The following is a 26,993-nucleotide window of genomic DNA, read 5'->3' as shown; positions in this document are numbered from 1 at the left end:
CTTTATTCTCATTGCTTCTCCTATTGGCAAAAGCTGATTTAAAACAGTTCTCTTGAGGACTGCTTGTATGCCTGGAATAAAAGCATATGCATAAGACCTTTGCTGAATCAGAGTCCATGAGCTGAGCTTAATTTTTAAGTTGACCCTGGAGCTATTTCAAAAAACCATACAGATGATGTTTAAAGATCTTATTTCTGAAATACACCATCCAGGTTAAATACTGTTCAGCTATGTAATTGTAACAACTGGTGGGTTGATAATAAACCTTGGTACAGTGATACTTTTTAAGAAGATGAAACTTTCAGAGATCCAAGCTATACAGAGATCATACTGTTAAATGAGGCATCATTTAACAAGAGGGCTCACCCATGTTGCAATACTAATTTATGTAACGTTTTGAAAAGTTAGAGGTTCTCTGTACAAACATTCTAAGCAAAGAATGCATTTGTAAAGCATTAATCAGATACTGTAATTATCAGTGCTTGTGGCAGTGTCTGACTTTTTGGACAAGACAATCTCTGTTAAAATTGTTTCCTTTCTTCTCTGGCCTGTCCTCTGTGGCTCAGGACTGTGTTGCTCTGTCACATCATATATTGTGCTCCTGCAGCTCCTGGGCTGCTTTCAAGCAGTTCTGGTAGAGGGATTGCTAATTATTTATTGCTTTAATAGTGTACATTGCTCTTCAGGGACGAACAGAATTCTTACATAAAGGCACATCCAGCTCAAGGATCTGGGTCTGCAGGGGATTCTTACAACTTTCACATGTTGTCCCATCAAGCAGAGCTGTATTTACAAAACATTACCTGCTTTAGTAAAGGTGTAGGCATGGAAACTCAGGAGGAAAAGGTGTTTCATTTCCTTGTTTCAGGAAGTACTCCATGTGCAACAATACTTGCCCATTTTATTTTGCTGCTGATTACATCAAATGTTGTTTCTTTAGGGTTTTTTTTTTTTCTTAACACTCAAAGAAACCCTTTAACCTTTCTACTCATTAAATGTGCTGCATGCCTTACAACACTTAAACAAGCATCCCATGTGAGGGGCTCTTGACATCAGAGTTTTCTTTCACAGATGCCTGATTACTTTCCCAAAGGTGTCTGATTACTCTTTGCTGGAGTCTCAAATGATGCTGTTTCCCATCAGTGGGATTTCGCCTCAGAATACCATCTGTAATTATGATCCTAGACTAAGTTAAATAATGAGCAGTCATAAATTCACTCCAGTAAGACTTAGCTTTGGACTCTAAATTAACAGCTGGGACATTTCTCTAGTGCTGTACAGGTGATCATTTTCCTTACTGGTTTTTGTTATGTAGTAGTAATTCACAGTTTGGAAGTCCTTTTAACTTAATGCCACTAAAACATGGATAGAAGATACTTGGATTTTCCTCTCTGCAAGCCTTGTGCTGGAAGCACTGCTCAGGCAAAGCAGTTTAGTTCTGATTCACCATTTCATGGCTCCTGATGTCAGAAATGAGACTACAGCCTTCTGTAAAGGTGTTGTTTTTCTGCAGAGCACTGGAGTGCACCTCCCATGCAGCAGCATCCAAAGGAGCAGAGATTCAGTGCACTGACATCAACACTTTGCAGATAGTCTAAAGCATTGGCAGCAGTGTTTCTGAATGAGAGCATTATTTGTCTCATTTATAGTCTCTGTTATTACTCCCAGTAATTTGATTTTGCTTTCTAAATGCCCATGTTTTATGAAAACTGTCTCAAAACAACTTTGCAGTCTCTTCATGCCCTCAGGTTCTCTCTGGGAGTCCAGAAGGAGTCTTAGGCAGAGAAGTTCTACTCTTGCAGAATGTCATTTTTTTGTTTTAGTCAAACCTAAATTACTCAAAATACTCCACAGTAATATGTAACATATCCAAAACAACAACAAAATGAAGGTGAATTTAAAATGATTCATTATTGAAAATTTAACTCAGGATGACTAAAGCAAAATTTAGCTCTTTATTTTATTTAAATATCGCAGGGGGAATGGAAATAAACAAGAACCTTTTTAAGTTAATTTACAGTATGTTTACCATTTGTATTGATTCTTTCTGTCCTTTGAAAGAATATTGGAAGATTTCTTCATGGATTAATAACTCCTTCCTCATTTTCTTGGACAACTGGGCTTTTCCTATTTGCTTTTTTATTTCATTTTGCTATGGAAGTTATCCTTTCCCAATTCTATTCCCCTTTAATCAGGTCAGCACCCTACTAGGTGTGGTGCAAATGAATTCATGTCTCATCATTAGGGCTTCTGTTGGTGTAGCAGCCTGGCTTGGTCACCCTTGAGGGTGGTGACACTGTCCTGCTCATTGCTTGTCCTTCATCTTTGTGCTGCAGACCTGCCCATCTGCCGCTGCCTTAGTGCTCCAGGTAAAGGTACTCACCTGCAGCTGCAAGAGTCTCTTTTTGAGCCTCAAGTGGCTGCTTAATGCACATTTTGGGCAGAAATCAGTGTGTTCCTTCTGCATATTTCATCCCTTCCACCTCAGCCCTGTGCTGCTCTGCTGTGCTGGCTGGGTCCTCATGTGTGCAGCTGTCATGGAGAATGTCCTGCAAAAGCAGGGAAGGACAGGCTTCTGCCTTCCAGAGGCTTTCAGGTCAGGTGGAACACAAAGCTTTTCATTAAAAAAAACTGACCCATTTTGAGGGGGAATCAGATGCAAAAAGGTGTGGTACTTAAAACTGACACAGACCTCATGCTTCCCTTGCAATGGCTCTGTTCTGTGGGGTTCTGTTTTGCATCTGTAGTAACTAATGTGTGGTTGTAATGTGAGGAGTATGTGTGTCTGGGCCTGAATGTAGTGAACAATTTATCAATAGATTTATTAATAACCAGTAGGTCACTGCTTACACTTCTTCAGAGATTATAAAGGGTCCAAACCAAGAGAGCAAGAGGAATTCAGTGTGAAAGTGTAGGTGTGGTTTGGGTTCACAGCTGCCACTAAAGCTGGAAGAGCTGAGCTTGATGATTTATTCCATTTACACCTGGAGGGAATTCCTTTCTGCACTGCCTACCTGCTGGCCCAGCTGTTCAGCCCACAGAAGTACTAATTTTAGTTTGAACCATGAGTCCCTGCAGCTCATCCTTTAAAAAGCATCCAGAAACTATGAAAGGAAAGCTGCTTTCCTAATCTGATTTTGGGCATCCCACAGGCATGTATTGGAAGGCTCTACCAGCCCTGTTGCTGTATCCTTCCTGTGCTCCCCAGGCCAAACAGCCCTCACCAGAACATTGCAAAGGTCAGCTTGGCTAACAGAGCAAATATGTGTCCTGGCAGGCATTCCTTCTTTCTCCCCATTGATACTGTTTGTGCCCTGAATGTGATACACATGTGGCACAAACACACTGTGTAAATAAGGGCACAGGTGTACATTTGAAACACAAGTCACCCTCTGTGTGCACACATGGATGTGTGCAATACAAACACAAAACTTGCAGGGCAGGTCCTTGTTGGACATCAGTTTAGCCCAGCGTGGCATCTGATGGTCCATGCCTTTCAGTAAAACAGGATGTGTTGCTGTGATGACATGGAAATTTAAGTGCTACAAAGCCATACAAGTATTAATCCAAATGCTGGTTGTGTGTACACTTTGGGAAATGGGCCAGTAACAGAGGGGCAAACCCCATCATGTCCAGATGCCCTGTCAGAGGGACCCATGTGCCTATTTGCTCATCAGGTTGTTTCACAGGGCTCATAAAACAAGTGTGGGGTCTGTGCCTCACACCTCAACAACCCTGTCTGTTTGAAGCATAGTGGAAGGTAAGAGCAGGGAAGATAAATAGTCTGTCTCCTAGCTACATTCTGCCTGTGGATTGAAGTAGATCAACACAAATATTTGTGTGTACAGCATGCTCCGGAGCCTGCCAATGCCTGCTGGCAAAGTGCAGGCAAAGGTAAAGGAAAAATGTGTGCTACTCTTTAAAGCAATTATCTTTATGTATTAATAATGTCATTTATAAGCACTCTGAGAAGTCAACAATGTACACTAAAGCAAAGCTGAAAAACTGCAAACATTTAGTAAAAGAAGGAGGAAAATGTTATAAGTATGCCTCTTAGCACTTTCTGATATATTAAAGCCTGTGTTGTCTGTGCATATGATCTTCATAGTTTATTTGTTATCCCTTGGGAGCACAGCCTTTGCTGAACTCTGGGATTGAATCTGACAGCCCAAAGCATGCTCTTGTTTATTATGGATTGGTGTCTCTTCCTGAGCACCTCCACTGAGTCACACCAGTTCAATGCAGCTGAATCTTTCCCTGTATCACTTCCCTTTCCATGGCACTGAAAGCAAGTGTGAGTTTTCTCATGGCAGCACAACCCATACTTTTGCATTTCAGGGTTTATTTGAAGTTTTGAGGATCTAATAATGAGAAGGAATATATATGTGTGTGTATATAGGTATAGATGTAGTTGAAAGTATTTTTCTTCCCTTTTCTTTTGGTGGCATTGCTTTTCTCTTGTCTGGAGTCAGGGGGTGACAGGGCTGAATGAACTTGGTGCAGTGTTTTGGCAATAGCACAGGCACTGAGCTCAGCTTGCAGGCGCTCTGAAATCATCTGGGATGTCTGTGGCTGACTTGGGTGTCATTACAGCAGCATGTGGTACATCTGTCCTGCAGGACTGGCCCTTCCAGCTCCTTCCCAGGGCTGGGGCAGAGGGGAAGGAAACACCCTCTCTCCCCCAAGAATTTGGCCACCAAATTGTTTGCCCCAATGGTGAAGAAAGACATGAAACCCCCACACTGACCTCTCAGTTTCTCTTCTACTGAGCATGGGGGAAAAAATGCCCCAACTACCTTCCTTTGTGCTCCTGCTTTGTAAGGGAGAGACACTGTTCCCTGCCACTCATCCTGTTGAATGAATCACCCTGCATATCCAGACTAGTAAGAAAAATAAATGAGGCCTCTCTCACCTTACAGCCAGGAGCTGCCTCTCAGAGCTAAAAGGCCCTTGTCTTTTAGTTACCACTGAGCAGCTCTGAGCCAGTAAGATGCTATGGGCACATCCTGATGCTGATGTTTCCCCTTCCATGTATGAATTGCCTTAGAAGATGCCCATGTCACCACAAGGGATTCAGGATCTCACTGTCACGTTGCTTTTCTGTGCTGAAAATTGTCAGGGCTTCAGCACACAACGTGTATCCCACGGCACCACGGAGAGGAACAGCAGTTTTGCATTGCTGAGACATTCAGCAGGAGGTAGAGAGTGGGATTTTTCAAAGGAGGGCATAGCACAGCTAGAAATAACTGCCTTTAAAGTGGTGACATTTTTATGCATGGACAAGCTAACTTAGAACATTTTTAGAGGATTTTATAAATCCCGCTGAGCCCAGTGCAACTAGATTCATCATATGAAGACCTGTTTTACGGGGAGAAAGTATACAAGCCATAACTGAATACAAATTTCTTGCACTCTCACAAAGTTTCCTTAAATAGGTCTTTTCCTAACCACAGGTAGCATATGCAAAAAGTATGATGAAACCCAGAAAGTTTGGCTGGTGTTGCATTCCTGCCTTAGAAAGAGAAATACAGGCTGCTTTTAAGGAACAATATTAATTTTAAAATGCTTCAGTATTCTCTTACATGCCATTTCTGCATTCATGGGTGTGTCTTAGTATCAGCAATTAATTTTTGCCAAGCAACAAACCCCTTTTTTGTCTTTCAACTCACTGAAATGGAGCTGCCAGGAGCTTTTGGATTAAGCTTTATCAGGCTTTCAGTTAGGAAAGCCTTGTGGAGGTTACGTAGCCAAATACAACATACAAATCAAATTATGGGAGAGATGAATGCAGAGTTGTTAAATTAATTTTGTTTGTTCCAGCCCACTGGAATGTTTTTAACATGAAGAAAATCATTCTCTGCTGTATGGCTGGCCTGCCCAGTGCTTATGACTGTATCAGCATGCTGCATTCGTCTGCCAGTGGCAAACAGCTTTTGTCCAGGCTTGAGTGAGCCCTGGAAGATGAGGCTGGCCAAGATGCTGGATTCCCCTGCCTTCTCCAGTGGGCTGATCTGCAGAGAAAAGCCTGGGTCAAGCTGCTGGGCAGCCCCACACGTGGCCAGCAGCTGGGAGAGCCCTGAGGCTGCCTGGGCTGGGTCAGAGGGGCTTCCTCCAGATGCACCTGTGCAAGGCTTCTGCCTCTTCAGGACTTTTCCAGAAGGCAGGAGCTGGCTTGTTTGCCAGGTTGTCCCAGTTCAGGTCATCCCTGACAGGAAAGTGAGGGTGTTTTTTTCCCTCCAAGAGGTCCAGGGCATGTCTGTGCCTGCAGTGGGACATGACCATGGTACTGCAAGGGCTCTTGCCTGTTCAGTGCCTCTGAGATGTGGCCTGGTTGCCCCAGCTGGGGGTTTGTGTCTCCACAAGTCTTGGCATGGGGCTGCTAGCCCAGGACACAGTGGCTTTGGTGTCCTGCCAGACCTGTGCAGGTATCTGCTCAGGATTGCACACACCACAGAAAGGCATCCTGAAAGCCCACACAATATTTTAATATCCCTCAGGATCTGAGTTTTAAACAGAGCATTAGTAATATTTTTTTCCTAAAATTAGCTGAGATGCTATTTCAGTGTGTAATAATGCTGGTTATTGGTTTTGGGTCTTTTTTTTTTTTCTCAAGAAATCATGAATTCACAGGCTTTTCTTTTTTCTTAAGACTAGTCTTATTAAAAAAAAAAAAAAAAAAAAAAAAAAAGCAAAAAGCTTGAGTTTCTCTTTAGTGTGTCCTGACTGAACTTCCCCTTCCTTGTCCCAACCTCTTCCTGCATTTCTATCTCTTCTTCAGCTGCACATTTCACAAAATCAGTAAAGGTCCTTTAGCCTGTGATTCTTTTAATCTTCTTTGAAAAATCCAAGGCACAGAGAGTATTGAAAGAAAAATTAGATCTCTGTGAAATGCCAGTTGTTTTATAGATGGTCAAATCATTGGACATTTTTTCCTTGCCTTTCAGACATTCACTGTGTTATTATGTATCACTTTAATTAAATCATCAGATTGAATTATTGGTTCAAATGTTTCTTTATTCCATTGTGTCCTAAGCAGGTTTAGTTAAATTAATAAAACCATATGTTTCATTTTATTAAAAAAAAAAAAATCTTTTTTTGCCCATTCATAAGCTGTTTAAAAAAAATGCAGTTGAATAGAAAAGATTGTTTAATACTAAATTACTCCAGGTTTTTCAGATACTGCTCTGTGCCTTGGAATAAATTGAACCAAGTCATACAAAGTCATTAAAATTTTGTAATATTTACTGAGAAATCACAGTATTGTAAATTCAGCCTCATTTTATCTGGCTGTGAATGAGGCTTGTCCTCAGTGAAGTCATCAGTCACTCAGGTGATTCGAAGTGCTCATGACCTTGGATCAGGGAGGGTCTCCTGACTCTGAGCCTGTGGGTCTCCTTTTTGTCCTTGGGAAATACCCACTTCCCTGTCTGTTCCACATGGAATCCAGGCTGGCTACAGGGAGTGGCACAGAACTGGGGACATGGCAGCCCCCTCTCCCGGGGGTGGCTTGTGGTCCTTGTGTGAAAAGCAGCTGACCAGACACCACTCAGAGGGCTGCTGCAATTAAGGTAGATCTCTCTGTCTCTCAGGAAGGTTACCTGCTTGAATTATTTCTAAAACAATTTGATGCATGATTACTTTAAATATATAAATCTCTGCATGTCCTCCTGGAGGACAAGGACTGGGTAGGAGTTTTAGGTCTGAGTAGTGCTTCACCCTGGGCTCTGTCTCTGATGGGATTTGATTAGGTGGAGCAGTAAAGGCTGGCCTGGCATTTTGAAGTGTAATTCTGTGATAACAAAGGGCGTCAGAGAGGGCAGTTATGATTTATTGGTGCAGTTATCAATAAACAGTGATGTCAGGGAGAATTGATCTGACCATCTCAGCGGAAAGAGGTGAGCATGGAGAGGCATACCAAAGATCAAGGAACTCTGTAAATAGTGATAACAGGGGTGGCTTTTGGCTGTCCCATCTCATCCAGGTCCTGGCCACCTTCATGCTGTGCTTTGGGGAGCCAGGAGGGAGCCAGAGGGAAGCCGTTGTGTGGCTTCTGACTTTGTGGCATGACAGCAGAATGCTGCTTTGATCCCTTCAGCTTGGTGCAAATAGAAACTCACATACATTTATTCAATGCTTTCAGATACTGTAGGGTTTGTTTGTTTTGCTGGATCATCCTTCTGGGTTGAGCAGAAGGATCTACTGAAAAGCTGCAGGATTGTTACCCCTCATGGCAAGAGCAAATATCAGTGATATTTCCTGCCAAAGCATATTTCTGCAATTCATGTTGTCTTGTTCAGCTAGCTACAAAATGTGAGTTATAACTGCACAAATGCATTTGACAGGTATTTTTCTATTGTACTGGTAATATTGGTGTTTAAAGCATTTAATCATTTTTATTTAAGAACTGTAGCTATTTTGGTAATATAACAGCAGTGCTGCTTGGCCAACCTGCAAGTCCAGGCATAGGAATAGACATATTTCCCCTTCAGTGCTGCCAGGACTCTTTAGAAGTGAAATAGTGGCCAAATATACATGCAGTCACATACCTGCAGAGTGCAAACAAGCTCAATGTGTTGGCTTTAAGAGGAAAAGTCGTACTGGGAAGAATAATTCTGCAAACAGTGTCAGCCTGATGGGCTGGGTGACACTTTGCCAGAAGAGACCAGCTCCTTTGCCATGGCACGTGTGCTTAGGTATCATTGCAAGTGATTTTCCTTGGTTCAGGGTTTATACTGAGAAAAAAGAATGTGAGAATCTGCCCTGAATTGGGTATTTTAAACGTGATTTTTAAAGCTTGGGAAAAAAAAAAATCTAAACTCTTTATAGCTGGGAAGTAGATGATGCAGTTTTCCCACAGCATGTGAGTGCCATCTAGTGTTGTGCATCCCTACCCGGACCTTTCCATGGCAACTCCTTGAAAAGTGTTTCCTCAGCGCTGCGAGGGGACTGTGCGTGCCCCGCTCCTCCAGGGGCCGGGCTCGTTTATGCCTGGGCTTGGTCTGCCCTGCAGAATTTTGGGTTTGGTTCTGCTGGAAGCAGAAACCGTGTTTTTTCCCAGAGGTTAAGCTGTGCTGATGTCCCCACTGACTTAGGCGTGGCTGGGAAATGACTTGTGCCTCCAGGCTGCAGGCAGGGTTAGGAGGGCAGGGCTGCCTGGGGCTGCCTCTGCTCGGAAGAGATGGCCAAGGCCATCAAAGAGCCACCCTTCCCTGTGCTCGTAATGCATTACTGACAAACTGTTGAGCGTCTTTGAAGAAAGATAGAAAGAGGAATATAAAATAACTGTAAAAATGTACTTGGTTAACAAGGGAACATTTACTGACCCAATGGCACCAGAATGACATTAGTGCCATTTACTGACCCAATAGTGCCATTTTCAGAGGTTTCAGCTCTTTCCAGGGCCAGCAGAGCACATTGGGGTGTTTACACCTTAACAGCAGGAGGGTGGGGATGAGGGAAGCTGGGGATCAGGTTTACTGTATTTCTTAATGTTCCCGTGCAGAGCTCTTAAATCACCAAGTTAAAGAGTAGGTACAAATGTCAGGACTGAGAATTAAGTGGAGAGCTAAGCAACCTGCCTGCAGAGAATGGATTCTCTCATTCACTTTACTCAGGAGAACAGAAAGCAGCTGCAGGTGGTATTAAATCCCATTGGTCTCAGTGGATTGCAGTCTAAGCTGTTACTGTAGGCCAGGGCATTAAAGGAAAAAAACCTAGCTCTTAGAGTGAGGCACTGTTCATTCTGTTTGTTTTCTCTCAGTTATTTAGAAGAGCTTCATCTTTTCTCCTTCTGTTTTTCAGCTTGTAGCACTCCTCCAGTCAACATGAAAGTGCAGCCTGTGAACAGGACAGCGCTACTGGTAACCTGGAACCAACCAGAAACCATTTACCACCCTCCAATCATGAACTACATGATCTCATACAGCTGGACTAAAAATGAAGATGAAAAGGAGAAGACTTTCACCAAGGATAGTGACAAGGACCTGGTAAAAGCACAGCACCAACCCCAGACATATGTATCAAGCTATCCTTATGTTGTTATTTTCATGGTAGAAGAGGGTAGAGGAGGAAAGCAGTTGTTACCTTATAGGCAGGCTAATGTTTGGCCCACGATGAATTGCTATTTAAATGTTCAGCCTTAGCTGAACGTTGCCTAACAGGCTACCCAAACACTGGAGTGTGAATTTATAGTTTATGTGAGTGCATGAAGGACTGAATCTGCAGACACTTTTTCATGTAGTGTTGCTGAGAAGCAGCTGGCTCGGGAAATGGTGAGGCTCTAAATACCTTTTGGCTTGAGTTCAACTTACAGATTTTCACATTAAAAGTCTGATCCCCCAAAATCTCTTCCTGGGCTCAGGCTTTTCACTGTGCATAGCCCCTTGCAGGCTTTGGAGCAGTTTCTGGCAGTAAGTGCTGCCAGAGGCAGGAGTTGCATAGTCAGGGCTTGAAGATTATTTTGGAGTGGCCCTGTACAAGCACTGCCTACATCTGGCAGTGTGAGAAAAAGAGAGAAGAGCAAGACAGTTCCAGCACAGATGGAAACACTGCTCTATCTCCTCCATTTAGAATTTCATCTGCTTGTCATTCTTGTCTAAGTGGAAGCAAGTATTGTACTGGTCCTTAACATTCTCTGCATATAAAACCAGAGTGACATATTCAGGTTTGAAAGGCCTCCATTTATTGTTAATCAAAGAAAGCCTCTAGAATAATGAAATCAGTAATTGTATATGCACATGAAAAATGCAGCAGCACAGTGTTATTCCTAATGACTGTTACCATATTTTTTTTTCAAATACACAGTCCTCTGGGCCCATTCAATCAGTTATACAATAATGCTTCTCTTATTCCCTTAGATGAAGCTTCTTTTACTTCATTTCCATTTATATTTCCAATTTCCCCACTAGACATTGTTATCTGGGTCACATTAGGGAATGATCTGCCTCATGAAATCAGAAAGGAATCCATTGAAAGGCACCCAAGGTTATGATGTATTGTAACCTCTCTCTTGTCATAATTTCATACTCTTAAGGGAGATTTTTTAATCAGGTATAAGGAGAAGAGCCTTAATCAGCAAAAATGAGGTGGACACCATGAAAGCATCCTGTTTTATGTAAAAGAAATAATTACAAGTGCGGGGGATGTGATGGAGTGATAGCTTGGAAATAAATTGCAGTGAGACCTCGCGCTGTTCAGCAGAGTTTTGGGTTAAGAAGGCAATGACATCTTAGTCTATTTTAGGGGCAAGAGAAGAAGAAACCCATTTTCAGAGGAAAGTGAAGATTGTTTTCAGTACTCTGGCAGATACAGTTGGGCTGTCCCATCTTGAGTCAGAGCTAGACAGTGTTTTGCTGTGGAGATAACAAGTATTTCAAGTGACTCATGTAGCTCCTCCTGTGCACTGATGTGATTGTGGACTAAGGCAACTCTCAGGTCTAGGAGTAAGCAGGGATATCCCAGCCCAGGATGCTCAGCCATCATGTTGCATAGCAAACCAGCATCAAATTGCCTTAGCCAGTTTGTTGCAAAATAGTCAGTTGGAATATGCAGTGACTTTTCTGGGCTTATCCTGTGTTTGGGACATGGCTCTCCACCTAAAAAAATGTTATTATAATTGCTGTAAAAGGTGAATTACTTGAGTTTTAAGTTCTTCTGAGGAGAGCAGAGACATTGAGGCATGAAGACTGTCATAAAAACAAATGTGGGACATGTTCATTTCTTTCTCATGGGCAGAGTCAGCAGTGTCTGGATGCATCCCTTCAGCCTTCAGTCTTGCCCTCTCCAGGGAACCACTGAATATTTTTGTGTAGAAATATAGCTTGTCTTACCTGGCATAAATGTTCTGTGTTAGCACAATGCTTTATATATTTCAAACTGATCTTGGACAGTACTGTGGGGGTAAAAAACTGAATAATATCTATTTTTTTTAAACAGAAGGCCATCATTAGCCATGTCTCACCTGACATCCTTTATCTGTTCAGAGTTCAAGCAGTTTGCCGAAATGAAATGCGTAGTGACTTTAGCCAGACTATGCTCTTTCAAGGTAAAAAAACCACATACAAATTTTTACATTGAACTATTCTCTGTTTGTTTAATGTTTTCTTTGCAGAGTGCAATATGGTGTGAAGTTGTTTCAGAAGATATTTGAATGCATGTAGACAATGCTAATTTCATATTGTGGCTGGTGACTTGATCTGAATCTCATTTCCAGTGAAGAGGGTTTGCCTACACCTCTCACTGTCAGGTTTTGTCAGGTTTTAGGAGAATTCAGAGCTTTTTTTGGTACTAGTTTTCTAAAACAAATTCATCAGAGACTGCTTATGCATCAGAGGCGCAGCTATAACAGACTGTGAGTCTGCTCTGTGTCTGTTTTATGTAAAGAGGAAAGAAGATCAGTCCTACCTTGACAACCACATGTGGAGACATCCAGGTTTTACCATGCACGCAACCTCAGTGATTTCCAAAACATACATATTTAAAGAAAATCAAAATAACTAGATGATAAGCTGTCCTTTGTCATAGATTTCCTTTTAAGTTTATTGGAGAGATCTAGTAAAGCTGAGATTTGGTAGAAGGACTTGATTATTTTAGAGTTTTTTTAAGTGCTAAAGTTTTGCTCCTTCCTGGGAATTTATTGTGATATTCTTTATTAAGTAGGGCAAATTTTGCCTCCAATGAGACTGTTCCCTCCCTCTCCAGCTTATACATGCATAAACCTCAAAATGGGTAATGGAGGAATAAAACAAGCAGAGAGTTAAAAGTTTAAATCCTGAGAATGAAGCAAAGAGTTGTCACTTGAATCTGATGCTGTATATGGAACAAAATGATATGGGTATTTTTCAGTGTAATTTTCAGAAAGTATAGGGGTTTTGATCCTGCTTTGCTAGCATTTAGTGTCTGAGGGATGTCAAGCTCTGGAGATGGTTTAGTTCTGTTGTGGTGGCAGAGAGAGCAGGATCAGACAAATGTCCTGTCCAAGTCACAGCTCATGTGGAGCTCTGTTCTTGGTACCTCAGCACTGTGTTTTAGGCTTCACTTTTAAGTGCCAGGCAGAAGTTAGAAACTGGTGTATTGCTTTTCTTTTACTAGACGATGGAATGGAAAATTCTTTGAAATTTGCCTACAATAACTGTTTAATCACAGTTAGGAGTAAATTATTACTGGCAGCTCTGTAGGATACTCTTTGGATACTCCAGCCCAGCTCTTGTCCAGTATTCAATGCAGTGGATGTGATACACACATATGCAGTGGGAGCAGATGATGTGATTCCTCCTACAAGTCCCCAAAAAGGAGCTGCTGTTCTAGTCTCTGCCTGGACCCAATATCTAACCTAGAAAATTAATCCACTTGAGCTTTCAAAACATTTATCAGAGGTTAATGGTAGTTGTAGTTCAAATATATAGCAATAAATAATGATAATATTATAAGGACAGAAAAAAACTATTATCATCAAGCTACTCTTGCCTCCTGTGCAAGTCAGGATGTTTCATCCAGCTTGTGGTTGAAGGAGAGAATTTGTTTTCTGTCAGTAAGCTGGCATTTCCAGGCCTGAGTAATTAATGAGAAGCAAGTCTGTGTTTAGACACAAGTGCAGAGTGAGTGAGTAATGCCCAAAGAGCTGAGTTGCCTTTGCTCCAGGCTGAGCCCTGTACCTGTGTTCTGCAGTGAGCAATGGTTTAGCAGTTGTTCCTCTGCCTCCTCCCCTGCCCTGACGCTCTGCTCTTCTTCCCTCCCCAGCTAACACCACTCGAATTTTCGAGGGGACCCGAATTGTGAAGACAGGAGTGGTAAGTCGTGGGTTCAGGGAGTGGGGATTTGGGGACGTTTCCCACCAGGTGGCAGCACGATGTTGAAAATCTGCAGCAGGACCCAGCTTTCCTGTGGAAAGGGTGTCCAGACCTGTCACAGAAGGATTTATAGCATAAAATACAGTTCCAATATGAAATGGTTTTCTAGCCTCATTCTCTGAGAGGATTTGACCACTGGAGAATCAAGTGTTAAAAAGTTTTCCTCAATCTGTATTCAACCTATTTAGAGGGGATTTGTAACATCTTAATGATGGCTGTGGAAATAAATTTAATTTATTTTATTAACTGCATGAGCAGAAGTATATGCAACTGAAATAAGGCCTCACACACAGCATTCTTCCAGTGCTTTAAGGATACCTGTTACTGTGTGAACAAAGCCTGAACAATGTCTTTGTTTTGTTTTAATTCGGGTGAGACTGTACCAAGTCACTGAGGCCAATTTTTGTGTTCCAGAATCAGAAATGTTGGTACATTTACAGTAAAAGTGGAATACACTGTTTCAGTTTTGAAACCATCTCATTAGTTTATTTAATATAAATAAACTATAAAGTATCCATAACCTAAATTTCTTGGCATCCATTGTACTGAGTTGTTCAGTCAGATTTATGGGCTGGATTCATACTATTGAATTTACTCTAAGTACATTGCTTCTGGTTTTATTCTAGTCCAGTTTGATATACTCCCTAGTAAGCAAATAGCATATACAAAGCTTGCATTTGAATGATTTATGTTTGTTTAATGATGTATAGAGATATTCTAGATATATAAAATCTGCTGTCAAATTTTAATACTCAGTCCAGCTTTGTGACTATTCATGCCAGCAAAAAGCAAATCTCACAGTGCCTTAGGGATTCAGATTGATAAGTATCTGAAAGTTTAGATGCTTATTTAAAGTTTTGGCTTGAAATCTCTAAAGCACAGGTTTTCATCTGAGATGTCAGGTTCTCTGTGATTGCAGCTGGTCAAAAATAATGTGAGAAAGCAGCCTTGCTTGGTTTGCTGCAGCATTTCAACTATATGGCTTGACTGAACCCAGGAATTGCAGAGAGATGCAGAAATACCTTAAAGTTACAAATTTCAGTTTCCAAAATAAACATTTTACATTTTTTTCTATGTTCAGCAGCACCTATTTAACCCTTTTTGTCCTCGTCTGGTGTGTACATTTCCAGCTAATGGTCATACTGCTGATGAATTCAGTAATGTGAGACATTTTTCAGTAATTCAGAGAGGGAGAATGGTCAGGTTGCCCAAAGGAACCACTGACACAGCTCTTCCACAGAATTATTCCTTGTCTTTAGACAGTTCATTTCAGTCTCTTTTTCCACATGTAATTCAGGACTAGTTCTTTATGAACAGACCAAGGTTTAGTTCTTTGTGTGTATACTAAGTGGTTTTGTTTACAGCAGAGCACACACGTGTGCAGGACCCTCTTGCATGCAGTGGGTTGACATTAGAATAATATTGGCAGGGTGCAGAGGATGCAAAGTCCATAGTTCATCACCTGCTTTCTCTCAGAGAAGCAGGCACTGCCAGTCCTGCCTTTTGTTCACTGGAGGTGGCCAGGGAGAGTCCTGTGGATGTGGAAAACATGAGTGTCACAGCCTGAAGGTCCTGGCAGACGTGGTGGTGGCTTGCTGGAGGGCTCCTGATGCTCTCCAAGTCCTGCAGCAGTGCCCAGCTGGCCATGCTGCAGTTCTTTCCTAACTTCTAAGAGCAATGCCTCACAGCAACGCCAGTCCTTATGAGAATAATCCTGGTGGGTAAATTAAGGCAATAAAAATAGTATCCTTTGAGGCCCTCACAATGTGCGTGGGAAGAGCCAGAGTTCCTTGTCAGAGCAGCCCCACCAGCCATGGATGCTCACGTTGGCAGCCATTATTTTGGGACAGCTGTTATGTAACACTGTATTTTTAAACTCCTGTATTCTGAGGATTAAAGCACTGTGAGTAATGCAGCTGAACTCATTAAACTGCTTTACATTCTTCTCACCCCATGAGGAAACGTTACTCACAAGTCAGTAGTGATGTGGGAGGAGAAGGTCTTGATGTAAAATAAAGATAAGGATAAAGAGGGTTTTAATGATGATGTGGTGAAGGCAGGGAGGTTTCCTCTCTTTGTGGTTTGCGGTAGCTCTGTGGCATGTTCTGCCCTGTCTCAGCCTTTCATCCACCTGGTGTTGGATCTCTGGTTTTAGGAGGCTAGCATGTGTGTGAAAAGGGAGGGAAAAGCAAGAGAATGACCCCAAGTGATATGTTGGGCCCCTGCTGATGCTTTCTGCTGTGTTTTCTTCCCCTGTGCTGCCGATGATCTCCTCAAGCCCACAGCATCTCCTGCCTCCTCAGCAGACATGGCTCCCATCAGCTCCGGCTCCTCCACCTGGACTTCCTCGGGACTCCCCTTCTCCTTTGTGTCCATGGCCACAGGCATGGGCCCTTCCTCCAGTGGCAGCCAGGCCACCGTGGCCTCCGTGGTGACCAGCACCTTGCTGGCAGGGCTGGGCTTCAGCGGCGGGGGCATCTCCTCCTTCCCCAGCAGCGTGTGGCCCACGCGGCTACCCGCGGCCGCCGCCCCCAGCAAGCAGGCCGGCCGCGCCGTGGTGGCCACCACCGAGGCCGCCGCCGCCTCCCCAGGGCCGGAGCGGGACTCGGCGCTGACGAAGGATGGCGAGGGAGCCGAGGAGGGGGAGAAGGATGAAAAGAGTGAAAGCGAGGATGGGGAGCGGGAGCATGAGGAAGAGGAAGAAAAGGATGCTGAAAAGAAGGAAAAAAGCAGGGCGACGGCAGCCTCGGAGGCGCGCAATAGCACAGAGCCCAGCGTGGCCGTGGCTTCCCCCAACAGGACTGCTGAGGACGAAGGGAATAAAACCCTACCGGGAGAAGTGCCAAACCAAAACGTTGCCCCCACGGCTGGAGGTGCCGAGAAGGAGAGCTTTGTCGAAGCCGACACTCAGCCCCAGCTGCTCCCTTCCACCCAAGTGCCACCAGCGTTCACCGACGAACTGTACCTGGGCAAGATCCCAAGAAGACCAGAGACAACTAGAAATCCTCCTCCAAAGATGGACAGGTTTCCAGAGGAATATCCCTCAGATAACAAATTCATCACCATTAACCCAGGTGAGTGGTCTTCAGGGAAACAGTTTTTACCAGTGTAAGTGTTGGAAATACATTCCAAATTCCTTACTGATTTCCAGTAGGTTCAGCATTTTTGTGGTGTCTGGCTACATCTGATTGGCAGGTATGTCACAGGACCCAACCCCACAAGTTGTTACTGGTGGGAGCAGAGTGGAAAGGAACATCCTTTTATTGGGACAGATTCATGGTCTTTGTAGCTTTTTGGAAGAGAAAATCTGGACAAATTTTCACTCCCAACGTGCTACATCAAGAACTTTGTTGAAAAGAAAGAGGGGAATACAATGAACTATAGCTGTGAAATTAATTTGGAAGAGCGGCTGCTGTGCTGAACTGGCATTCATAGGAAGTTTGGTGTATGTGCTTCTAGCTAATTTAGTTTATCTGCAGGACTCTCCCTGACTGGGCTTTGAGATATTCTCCCAAATCAAGGATCATTGCTAGTTTCTTTCTCAACACAAAACCTACATTCTCTGGTCTTCCAAAACAAGGCACTTTCTGTGGAAAAAAAAAATCTTAACTAGGCAGAGTTCACATATTTTCTATTTGTCCTGATGAGAATTGCCAGTGCTCCTGTACACTCCAACTCTGGATGTATGTACCAGCTCCACAGTGTGTGCACAGCAAATACAACCTCCTGGAAGCCTGCCCGGGTGATCTGCATGTGCACCAAGGCTGGTGTGGTCAGGGTTTGCTGCACAGGCCTCTGCAAGCTGGTCCCTCATGGTGCTCCCAATGCGCCGTGAGGAATGTCCACACATGTTCCTGCTTGGGGAGCTCCGGGCACTGGTGAGGAAAACTGCAGGAGGCAAATGGAGTACATGCATGGGGATTTATTTGAGATTTATTTATTTAGATTTAGATTGATATATTTATTAGACATTTATTTGAGTGATTATGTGTATTACCACCGCATTTATGAGATAGTGTACTTCTTTGTTTGTTGTTTCTGGGAGGTTTTTACTACTGTTGTTTGTTTTGCTAATCTGCAGAGTGTTTTATAATTTTCTTTTTCCATCAAAGCTGCTGTAAAGTAGTGTGGAAAAGCCTTGCATATTTATTTTTCCCTACATTGATAAACACAAAAATGCAGATATTGTGCATTCAGTTATAGCTCAGAACCAGTTTAAAAAACTAAGCTAAATCCAGTCTTTAATAGCATTTATTACAGAAATGCTGACCAGTCTGTAATGCTGTGAATCATAACTGCTCTGTCAGAGATCAGATTAACAATGCAGAAGCTGAGAAACCTACAACAGGTTGTGCTGATTTTTGTTTTAAATACACTGCTGTTTTTCTTACTCCTCAGCTGAAAACCTTCAAAGGCCAGTATACCCACTGAATATGGTCTGAGATGCCTGTCAGGCAGTTTTCAATCTCGCTTGCCCTAATCACCTTTGGGTCAGGAAGGAGGCCACTTGGGAGTGCTACCCTGTGAGAAGACACTTGGGAATGCAGGAGAAGGAGCTTTGCTCCAGGCTGGATCTAGGTTACCAAAGACTCAGGCTGATAAATTAGACTAGTACAATGCCTAAGACTAGTTGCTTCAGCTTAATTGTTTTCCCCAGTAACATGGAAATTTGCAATTCATACAGACAGATCTGACCTAATTCATGCCAGGAGCTGAGTTCAGTGAAACTCCAGCCATAGCAAGACCTCTTCCTGTGAGAAAGGGCCTTAAAGGTTTTCCATAACAAGGTAAGCCTGAAATCAAGACAAGGGGGCATTGCCAGAAGTGTCTGAAAGGATTCCTGAGCAGCAGCACAGCTAAGACTGTTAAGGCCACTTCCAAAGTAAGCAGAAAGCATCTCTGCAGTTTACTCTGTCCCAATATGAGGGCAGAAACATTTTTAGATGCATCTTTTCTTCTGGCATCTTTTCTCTTCTGCATCTTTTAAAAGCAGGATTTTAAAAGCTGTCAAGGTTTCAAAAATGTTTTTTTAGAAAGAGTAGAAAGTTAAAGAGTAGAAAATTGTTTCATAACAATGTACATTTGTAAAATTAATTACATAGCATCAAATTAGCAGTTGTAAGGAGATAACTGAAGAAGGAAGTACTCATGAGTGTGCATGATTAGAGAACAGGGAACTCATGAGAAATTACAGGGAAAGTGCGAGGCCAATTAGTGCAGCAAGGCTCATTTTCTTTTAGTGCTTACTTCACACGTACATACACACACACACCTCTCCTGAGGCCATGTCATTACTTTCCAAATGGCACTGGCCTCTTTCTGACTGTGGTATTGGCCAATGCTAATGATTGTCTTCTGTCACTGAATGCTTGCTTGCATTCTTCTCTTTCATTTCTCTGATCATCCTTTTCTCTGTTTTGGTGCCCACATTAGACTAATTGTACTTTTGAGCTGCTACTGTTACACACACAGCTGCTCAGCATTGTCTGTGTCTCTGAAACCTGAAAATCAGAAAAACAGCAATTAAAATTATACTCTCACAAAAGAGGGAGGGGGAAAAAACAGAAAAGAAGCAAGGGGAAAAGATGAAACCCAGGATGATTCAGTTTAATCAGGCTAAAGCAGATACTATCCCACAGAATTTTGGTTGATTGTACCAGACAATTAAACAGGTCCTTTGTGCTTTTTTTACTGGCGTTTACAACTATAGTGTTGCAAGCAAAGTAATAGCTGTGGGGTAGGGGCAAAAGCCTGAGTGGTGAGCTGGGACTGAGGACAGAGGGACAGGTTTGACTCTTCCGAATTTCAGCCAGGTCCTCCCATCCCTCAGTGCTCACCCACCTCTGCTGAGTTCCTCCCATGAGAGGGCATTTTAGAGAGAGAGATCTTGATGTGCAGGGTTAAATTTCAAGCCTGATGTATGCATTTAACAAAGACTGAATATTGGGATTTAGAGCAGTCTTTGCCAGGTCTGAGGTTACAAAAGCCTTTTAGAGATTACCTCATTAGCATAATTAAACATCTGTGTAATTCTTCTCCATCTGCAGCAAGGATTATTAAGCTGTATTTTCATGTGGCACTTCAGCCATTTTCACACAGAATCATAGAGTGTATAAGGTTGGAAAGCACCACTGGAGTCAGCTAGTCCACTCTCCTGGCTCTAGCAGGGTTCCCTACAGCACTTTAATCAGCATGGTGTCCAGACAGCTTTTAAATATCTGCAGAGATATACATGGCAACTTACAAGAGCAAACAGCAGAATGGCTTGAAAGTAAAAAAATTGAATTATTTAATGCCTGCAAACTATGATTTTCAGATATAGGAATAAATGTGATTGGCATCTGTTACAAAGCACTGAAAAGCCATGCTTAGTAGTGCACAGCCTGTTAGCCTGAATACTGCAGGAGGGCCTTGAAGAAATAGGGGGTAACAGCTGCACCATGATACAAACTAGTATCAAAGATAATACTTCTTTAAGAAACATGGCTTCTTTAAGCCTTTTCATCATTTAATAATATGGCCAATATTATTTTCCATAATTAATTAGTACCTTTGTATAAGTTCATAACTTCATTTACTCAAGGGAAATATGAGCAAGCTGACTTCCTCTTTGGAGACCCTGTGGTCTGAGGCAGTTCAGCTGCAGGGCTTTTCTTTGGTTAATGGTATCTGAAATGGTACAACAAACAGAACTTTGTCCTGGCAGTTTGTGCAATGGCAAGGAATGATAAAAGTAGATAGGTTATATAGTACTTATTATAGCAAGCAGTGTTACTCTAGGGAAATAAACATGTTTCTTTTCTCAGGAACCATTTTCCAAGAATACGCAGAAAAAAAGCACATTTCACAAACTCTAGAATGCCTCTTTCTTACCTTGACCTTTACACAAGAATTGCACTGCCAGAGCCTCCCTGGCTGCCTGATGCCATCCAGTACTCCCTGTGCCAGGACTCATCCATCCAGTGCCTGGGTGGAACTGCTGAATGGGTGGTTCACAGAAGTTATGGACTTTTCCAGACACAGGAGTAGGTTTAGTTGTGCCAGGACTTGTATCATGTGGGACCTCCTGAAACAGATATGCTGTAATAATTTTTATTTCTTCCTACTGGGATGAATTCCAAGCCAGTAAAAGGCAAACTGAATTAATTCAACGAAGGCATATGCCACTGGAAACTGTTTACATTTCTTAGCAAAAATGGAGTTTCCTAGTCCGTTTTTTAAGCTTCCCCCATCCCCTGCCAAGTACAGCTTATGGTGTGCACTGTTACAAGGATATGCTGTTGATACTACCAGGGCTTGACATTCTTGCTTTGGAAAAGAATGAAATGGTGACTATTTTTTTATTTCATACTGTTTTGTTTTATGGGAGAACAGGAAACTGTAGAGACCCAGATCTGTCTTTGTGTGTGTGTTTTTATTTCATCTTTTTCCAGCATGCTGGCTTTTCTTAGGCTGTTCTGCCATGACACTCAAGACAGACACCAGCTCTCCAGCTGCACTGCTCTACCTCTGGCCCCAGCTGCCATTCTTGTACAAATTTTATTGGCACTGGTTTGTTTAAGCTCTCACAACACATTATTTAAACAGTGGAAAACACCTTAGACTTTTTCTTCAAAGCCAGCACAGGAACTATGTCTTTTCTTCTGAAACACATAACTGCTTGGGCATTCCCAACTGGAATTTCAGGGCCAGCCATCAGTGTTAGTATTTGCTATTCTGGCACTCAGCATACTGAGCACTTTCTTCTCCTCACATCTGTGGTAGAGGGAGTTGGCAGGGGCAGATTTGTGTGTTTTCCACACTAGACTGACTAAGAGGAGCATCGTGAGCACTGCAGAATTTAACAGTGTGCATTGGGACTCCAGCCCATGCTGTGCTTACAATAGAATTGAATTTTCTTCCCATGCAAACAGAAACATATGGTTTTGTGTTGAAAGATGTGGAGGTAAAACTAAACAGAATATTGTCATTGGAGAGAACTGAAGCAACACCCTAATGGATATAAGGTGGTGGGACTATTTGGCTCTCCTACAAAGTTTCATTACATCACGTGCTTTTCTGCCTTGTCTCTTTTAGTATTCTGATTAGTAACACTTCACAGGCTTACACTTTTTCCTGCTCTTAAATGATTTGAAATGCACTGGTAATAACTGATGCCTCAAGACTTAGCATTTCATAAGTTTGGCAAATAGAGAGAATAAGCCTTTGCTCTAATTTGGGGGTTGCTCTTTTCCTTATTCTTTGCTAGTCAAGGAATTCAAAGATCTTCAATCAAAGTGCACGTTCACTTCCCCCAAACATCCTTCTGATTAGCACATCATTTAGGCTGCTTCCTAAAGGGCATTACCTCTATCAGCCTAGTTCTCAAAACTAGGAAGATTTCTTGCTGGGCTTGAAGCAGCCTGCAGCCTTGCTCTGTTTTCAGCAGTCGGGCAAAAGCATTTACAATTAACCTTTACTTCCACGTTAGTTGAATTTTACTCCTGCCTATGGAGGAGTATCATCTAAATGCTATTAAAATAGAGTATGACTTCATGTTATGTGACATCTGGTGACTTCCAATTATCTGTGTTTTGCCTGCCTATGGTGAAAAGGCAATTATGTTCTTCTGGTAGGATTTGCAGCAGTTTCAGAGGCTATGATAATACAATACTGAATGAGGGCAAGGAAGCATGTTGGTAAGGAAAGACTCACACAGGCTTAAAAGTAGAAGTCAAGTGTGCATGTTTCAATCCTCCTTGAAATCTGAAGCTGTTTGTACTAATCCTTTCCCATTATGTCCTGTTGACAGGTATTGATCAACCACTGCCTGTTTGTTATGAAACATGGATAAGATATGGAATCCACTTCTGCATTTTCCTTTTATCATTCTGTCTAAAACAATTTATTCATCAAGTCTACATGAATTTGCACAAATTAGATGTCTTTTGAAATACACTGGTGCAGTGTCTATGCTCATTGGCTCCAGTACTTGCAGACCCTCTAGATATTCATCTTATATATGATACAATAATTTTAGTGAGATGTCATGTAAAAAGTGAAGTGGAGTTAACTCAGCCAGATCTCAGGGTATTGACGAACTTTAATTTTGTTCAAAAGCTGTGGCATAATGATTTCTTCTGTCAGTTACAACACATCCTATCCATTCATTCATCCACCCATCTTGACAATCCATATGCTAAAAAGTGCTTTCATATGCAGTAACCCACCAGATTGTGACAATTCTGCAAATGATGTGACATGACACCCAACATGTTGAGGATTTTTTATTTTAAGATAGTTACCAAGAAATTTATTTCTAAAGCAAAGTATTACACTGAGCTTTGCAAACAGGGCTGTCCTGCACTGTTGAGAAACAGAGTACATTTATCTGCAAACACTGGTGACAGAGCACAGCATTGGCTCAGTGGGATACTCTACATCTGATAATAGGTGCTTGCACGAAAGAGTCCTAAAAGTGTCTAAGAGACCGTAATTACAGGCAGTAGTAAAATCCTAGCCATATGTGGCAATAAACACCATACTTCTGTGCTCTCATGTCTCAGACTGAAGACAAATGGAGTCCCGCCCTGCAGTTAGAGGATCTCTGCTCTGTTTACTCATAGCATGTAAAAGGGATAAGCTATTTGTTTTGTTTACACATTTTTCCATACAGTAATTCTTTTTTCCACCCAGTGATTTGTTTTGTTATGTGTTTAACACACAGCTGGCAAGAACAGCTCCAGCATGGCCACGAGACCTTCTCCTGGTAAAATGGAATGGATCATCCCGCTCATTGTGGTCTCAGCACTGACCTTCGTGTGCCTCATTCTTCTCATCGCTGTGCTTGTCTACTGGAGGTGAGCTTGTTCCCTTATCAATGGAAACTGATTAGGATTTGAAACACATTCCAGGTGGTGTTTTTAATGTTGTCCTGTGTTTTGTTACTTTATTAGAAGTTACGGTGATGGATGCATTAGATAGTTCTCTGGGTGCTAGAAAAGCTTTGTTGGTTAACTATTCAGCTGTCTTAAATACTGATTTTTGTCATGAAAATGAGCTTGGTAGAGTTCTACCAGTGGTAAAGCCAGCTGTAATGGTGACAAATATTTTCAAAATTAGTCCCTCTAAAGTAGCTGTAAAAAATTATCTTTGTCATGGCCTTCAGGAAAGGTGGTTGTGGGAGAAAATCCCAGTTAGACTGGCCTTGGTTTCATGGGAGTCTGTGCCACAAACCTCCTGTGTATACTTATGCAGTTCTTTCCTTCCTTTGACTGTTCTTCAATAAAGTGGGGTAAGCTTGTTTCTCATTCCACAGCTATGCTCTCTAGCATTGGTGAAGAGTTCAGAAGTGCAGCCTGCAAGGTCTTGAAAGTAAAGATTGCCTCTTACAAAGAGACACTGTCATTCACACCAGTGGGCATTGGTGCAGTGGTGGAGACCAGGATTAGCATCAACAAATCCCTCTCCATTTGATTTAGAGTAAACTAAACCCTGGAGCACTTGCTCATGTCAAAATCAGAACCCAGAGGCACCTAATTTGTCTGGAAGTTAACATTAACCAGGGATAAGCCACATATAAGATATTTAGGAATTACTTCAAAATCTGATTAATTGGGATTAAGTAGCTTTGATGGGAAATACCAGCCCATTGATCATTATATTTGCAGAATCTATTTTAAAAAGTACCAAGCTATTTTTCAATACACCCATTTTGCTGACAATTAGTTGCCCCAGTTGCTGAGGCTGACAACATTTGAAAGAATTAATAAGTAGATGGCAATAGTCTTGTGAAAATAATTTCTATTAACATTTGTAAGTAATTTACATCATTGCAGTAAGATGGTGAATAAAAATTGCAGTGTTATATTCACAAAAGCTGAAATAGGAAAGGTTCTAAAGATCTCATTGTATCATCCTGTTTTTTCAATACATATTGTCTTTATTTGGTGTACTGAACTTGATCACATTCACATATTCACAGGCAAGTCCTGGAAGGATATGGTCTATCTCAAAACACTGGGATGAAAGATTAGTAGTATTTATCTAGTGTTGATACAAAATGCTCTTCTAAGGCAGAAAGGTTTTGAAATACAATGCTAACAGCTATTATCTAGAAGAATGTTGGTACTATCATTGTTTGCAAAACATTTCTGTTTCTTTGCAATTTCACTAGTGGAGCAAGAGAAATAATTGTAAAATTTGTGTTTAATTTGCTCAAAGAGTAACAATACCATCCTTGAAAAGATACTCTTTGGTGGAGATTAAAAATTAATAGAGACATGGAAATTATGTCATGTAGCAGTCAAAAGTTTTTTGATAAATATAAAGCAAGAAATAAAGGAACAAATTTGAGAGGACGTATGTACTGCCTTCAAATAATCTGTGTGTAGTTCTGAGGATTTTCAACAAATACAGAGAGTGTATTAAGCATACACGTGTTTTAGGATAAATCAACAAGCAATCAGAACACAAATCATTCCAAGTAATGTTTCACATTGTGCAGACCATGTCACTGAAGCGGCAGCACAGCATTTCCTCAGGAAAAAAATAAAATGTTTACCTCTGTGAGTGTTTTAAAGTGAGGGAAAAAAGAGATTTTGAAGCATTGCAGACTCTAATTCAGAAGTTTGAAAGGAGCAGTAATTTGCATTTTCAGAAAAAAATACTTAGCTTAAGATGTTATGGGCAACATATGGAATAATTTGCTGAATAACACCATCAAAGCAACTGGCATGAAAACGAGTTCGAGACAGATATTTCAGAAAGGGAAACGTGGTATTGAAGTGCACAGCAGAGAAACACTTGTGATGAAAGGATAACCCTCAAGGGGACAGGCATGCTAGACCAAGGGGTCTTTTCTTGCACAGCAGTACTTTGTTTTGGTGTTAGAAAAAAACATTATAAATCAAAACTCAGAGAACTAGAGGAAACAGAAGAGACATAGTTGCTCTTGGCAATGCATTGTGAGGGTAAAACAAATTTTATTTTTGCTTTTGCTTTTTTGAGCATTTGTGGAATTAGATGATTTGAGGCCAGTGGTGACATAAGTGGAACAATGAAGCAGAGCCTTCTGCTTGTTCCATCTCATCAGTGCCCTATTATCCAAAATAAGGAGTTAGAGAAGTTGCTTGGGAAGGTTTGGCAAAGCATTAATTTTGTTTGGTCTCTTTGTGGCTCCTTCCGTGATACAACAAAGAAACAAGTTTTGTGAAGACTTCTTGTAAGGGAGCTTCATTTTCTGTTCCCTTTATTTGAAAAGGAGACTGTCATTGTTTGATGAAGATTTCCTTTTTCCATCTGTTGAGTTTCCATGCTGTGTTTTAGAGACTTCTTGTAACTGAATATATTTGGAAATTATCTGTGCCATTTCTGAACAAGACTCACTTATTTGCAGAGGTAATTTGCTGTTCTCAGTTCCTTTTTCATGTGGATCCTGGACAAATGGTGAAAAAATATGACTAATGTTGAAGAGAAAGGGTCACTTCCATCTTTTTTGTGTGGTGGCCATCTCGATAATGAAAAGGGATGGGAACTTGCAGGCAAGCAGAGCTCTGAATTACCTTTTCACTAAAGTTTCCTGGATTCAGTACTTTAAATGGCACTGCTGCACAAAGAGGCCTGTGTGATTTTAAGTTGGTAGAGTGGAAGATAAACTAGGTCACCATAATGAAGCTGCAAAAATTGTGCTGCCTTTTATCCCAGAAAAATGAGGAGAGCACAATCACAGGGTGACCACGAGCCACGACATCCGCTGTGGGCTGTTGGTAGTTGGGCTCCCAGGGCAGGAGGGACAATGATGCTGCAGTTTCAGTTTGCTTCCGTGCATCTTTGATTCCTCTTGAGGAAAGGCTGGCCTGGCTGATCCTTGAGCTGTCATGGGCATGATGAAGGGGACTGTTGCTCCCAGGACCTCTAGTGCTTAATTGATTTCTTTTAGCGCCAAGTTGAGAATTTGAGTCTTAGCAGACAGAAAAGGTGGGGAGACCAGATCCTTGTTTTGCTCACCATATGGATTCACCATTCACTTTTGCAGTGGCGCAATGGTGCTTCTTTTTCTACTTTCTTTCCTCGTACTGGTTCCTGAAATTGTGTGCTGTAGGGACAACAACTGAGTATTTTTGAAAACTGTACCCTGGGATTTTAGGACCTTCACTGGAGCACTGC

General features: G+C 41.9%; 1 protein-coding gene across 1 annotated transcript in view; it reads left to right on the top strand.

Annotated features, from left to right (window-relative positions):
• PTPRG (protein tyrosine phosphatase receptor type G) overlaps positions 1-26,993 on the top strand; it is a 395,992-nt gene that overhangs the window by 303,660 nt on the left and 65,339 nt on the right. The window contains exons 9-13 of the mRNA XM_041425638.1: positions 9,802-9,986; positions 11,935-12,043; positions 13,738-13,787; positions 16,126-16,921; positions 23,554-23,686. Of these exons, the coding sequence (XP_041281572.1) occupies positions 9,802-9,986; positions 11,935-12,043; positions 13,738-13,787; positions 16,126-16,921; positions 23,554-23,686 (1,273 nt within the window). The remainder of the gene's footprint in view (positions 1-9,801; positions 9,987-11,934; positions 12,044-13,737; positions 13,788-16,125; positions 16,922-23,553; positions 23,687-26,993) is intronic.

This window comes from Onychostruthus taczanowskii, unplaced genomic scaffold, assembly GCF_017590055.1.
Source record: "Onychostruthus taczanowskii isolate IOZ18803 unplaced genomic scaffold, ASM1759005v1 scaffold9, whole genome shotgun sequence".
Lineage (NCBI taxonomy): Eukaryota > Metazoa > Chordata > Aves > Passeriformes > Passeridae > Onychostruthus > Onychostruthus taczanowskii.
This window is presented reverse-complemented; position numbering and strand designations above follow the sequence as displayed.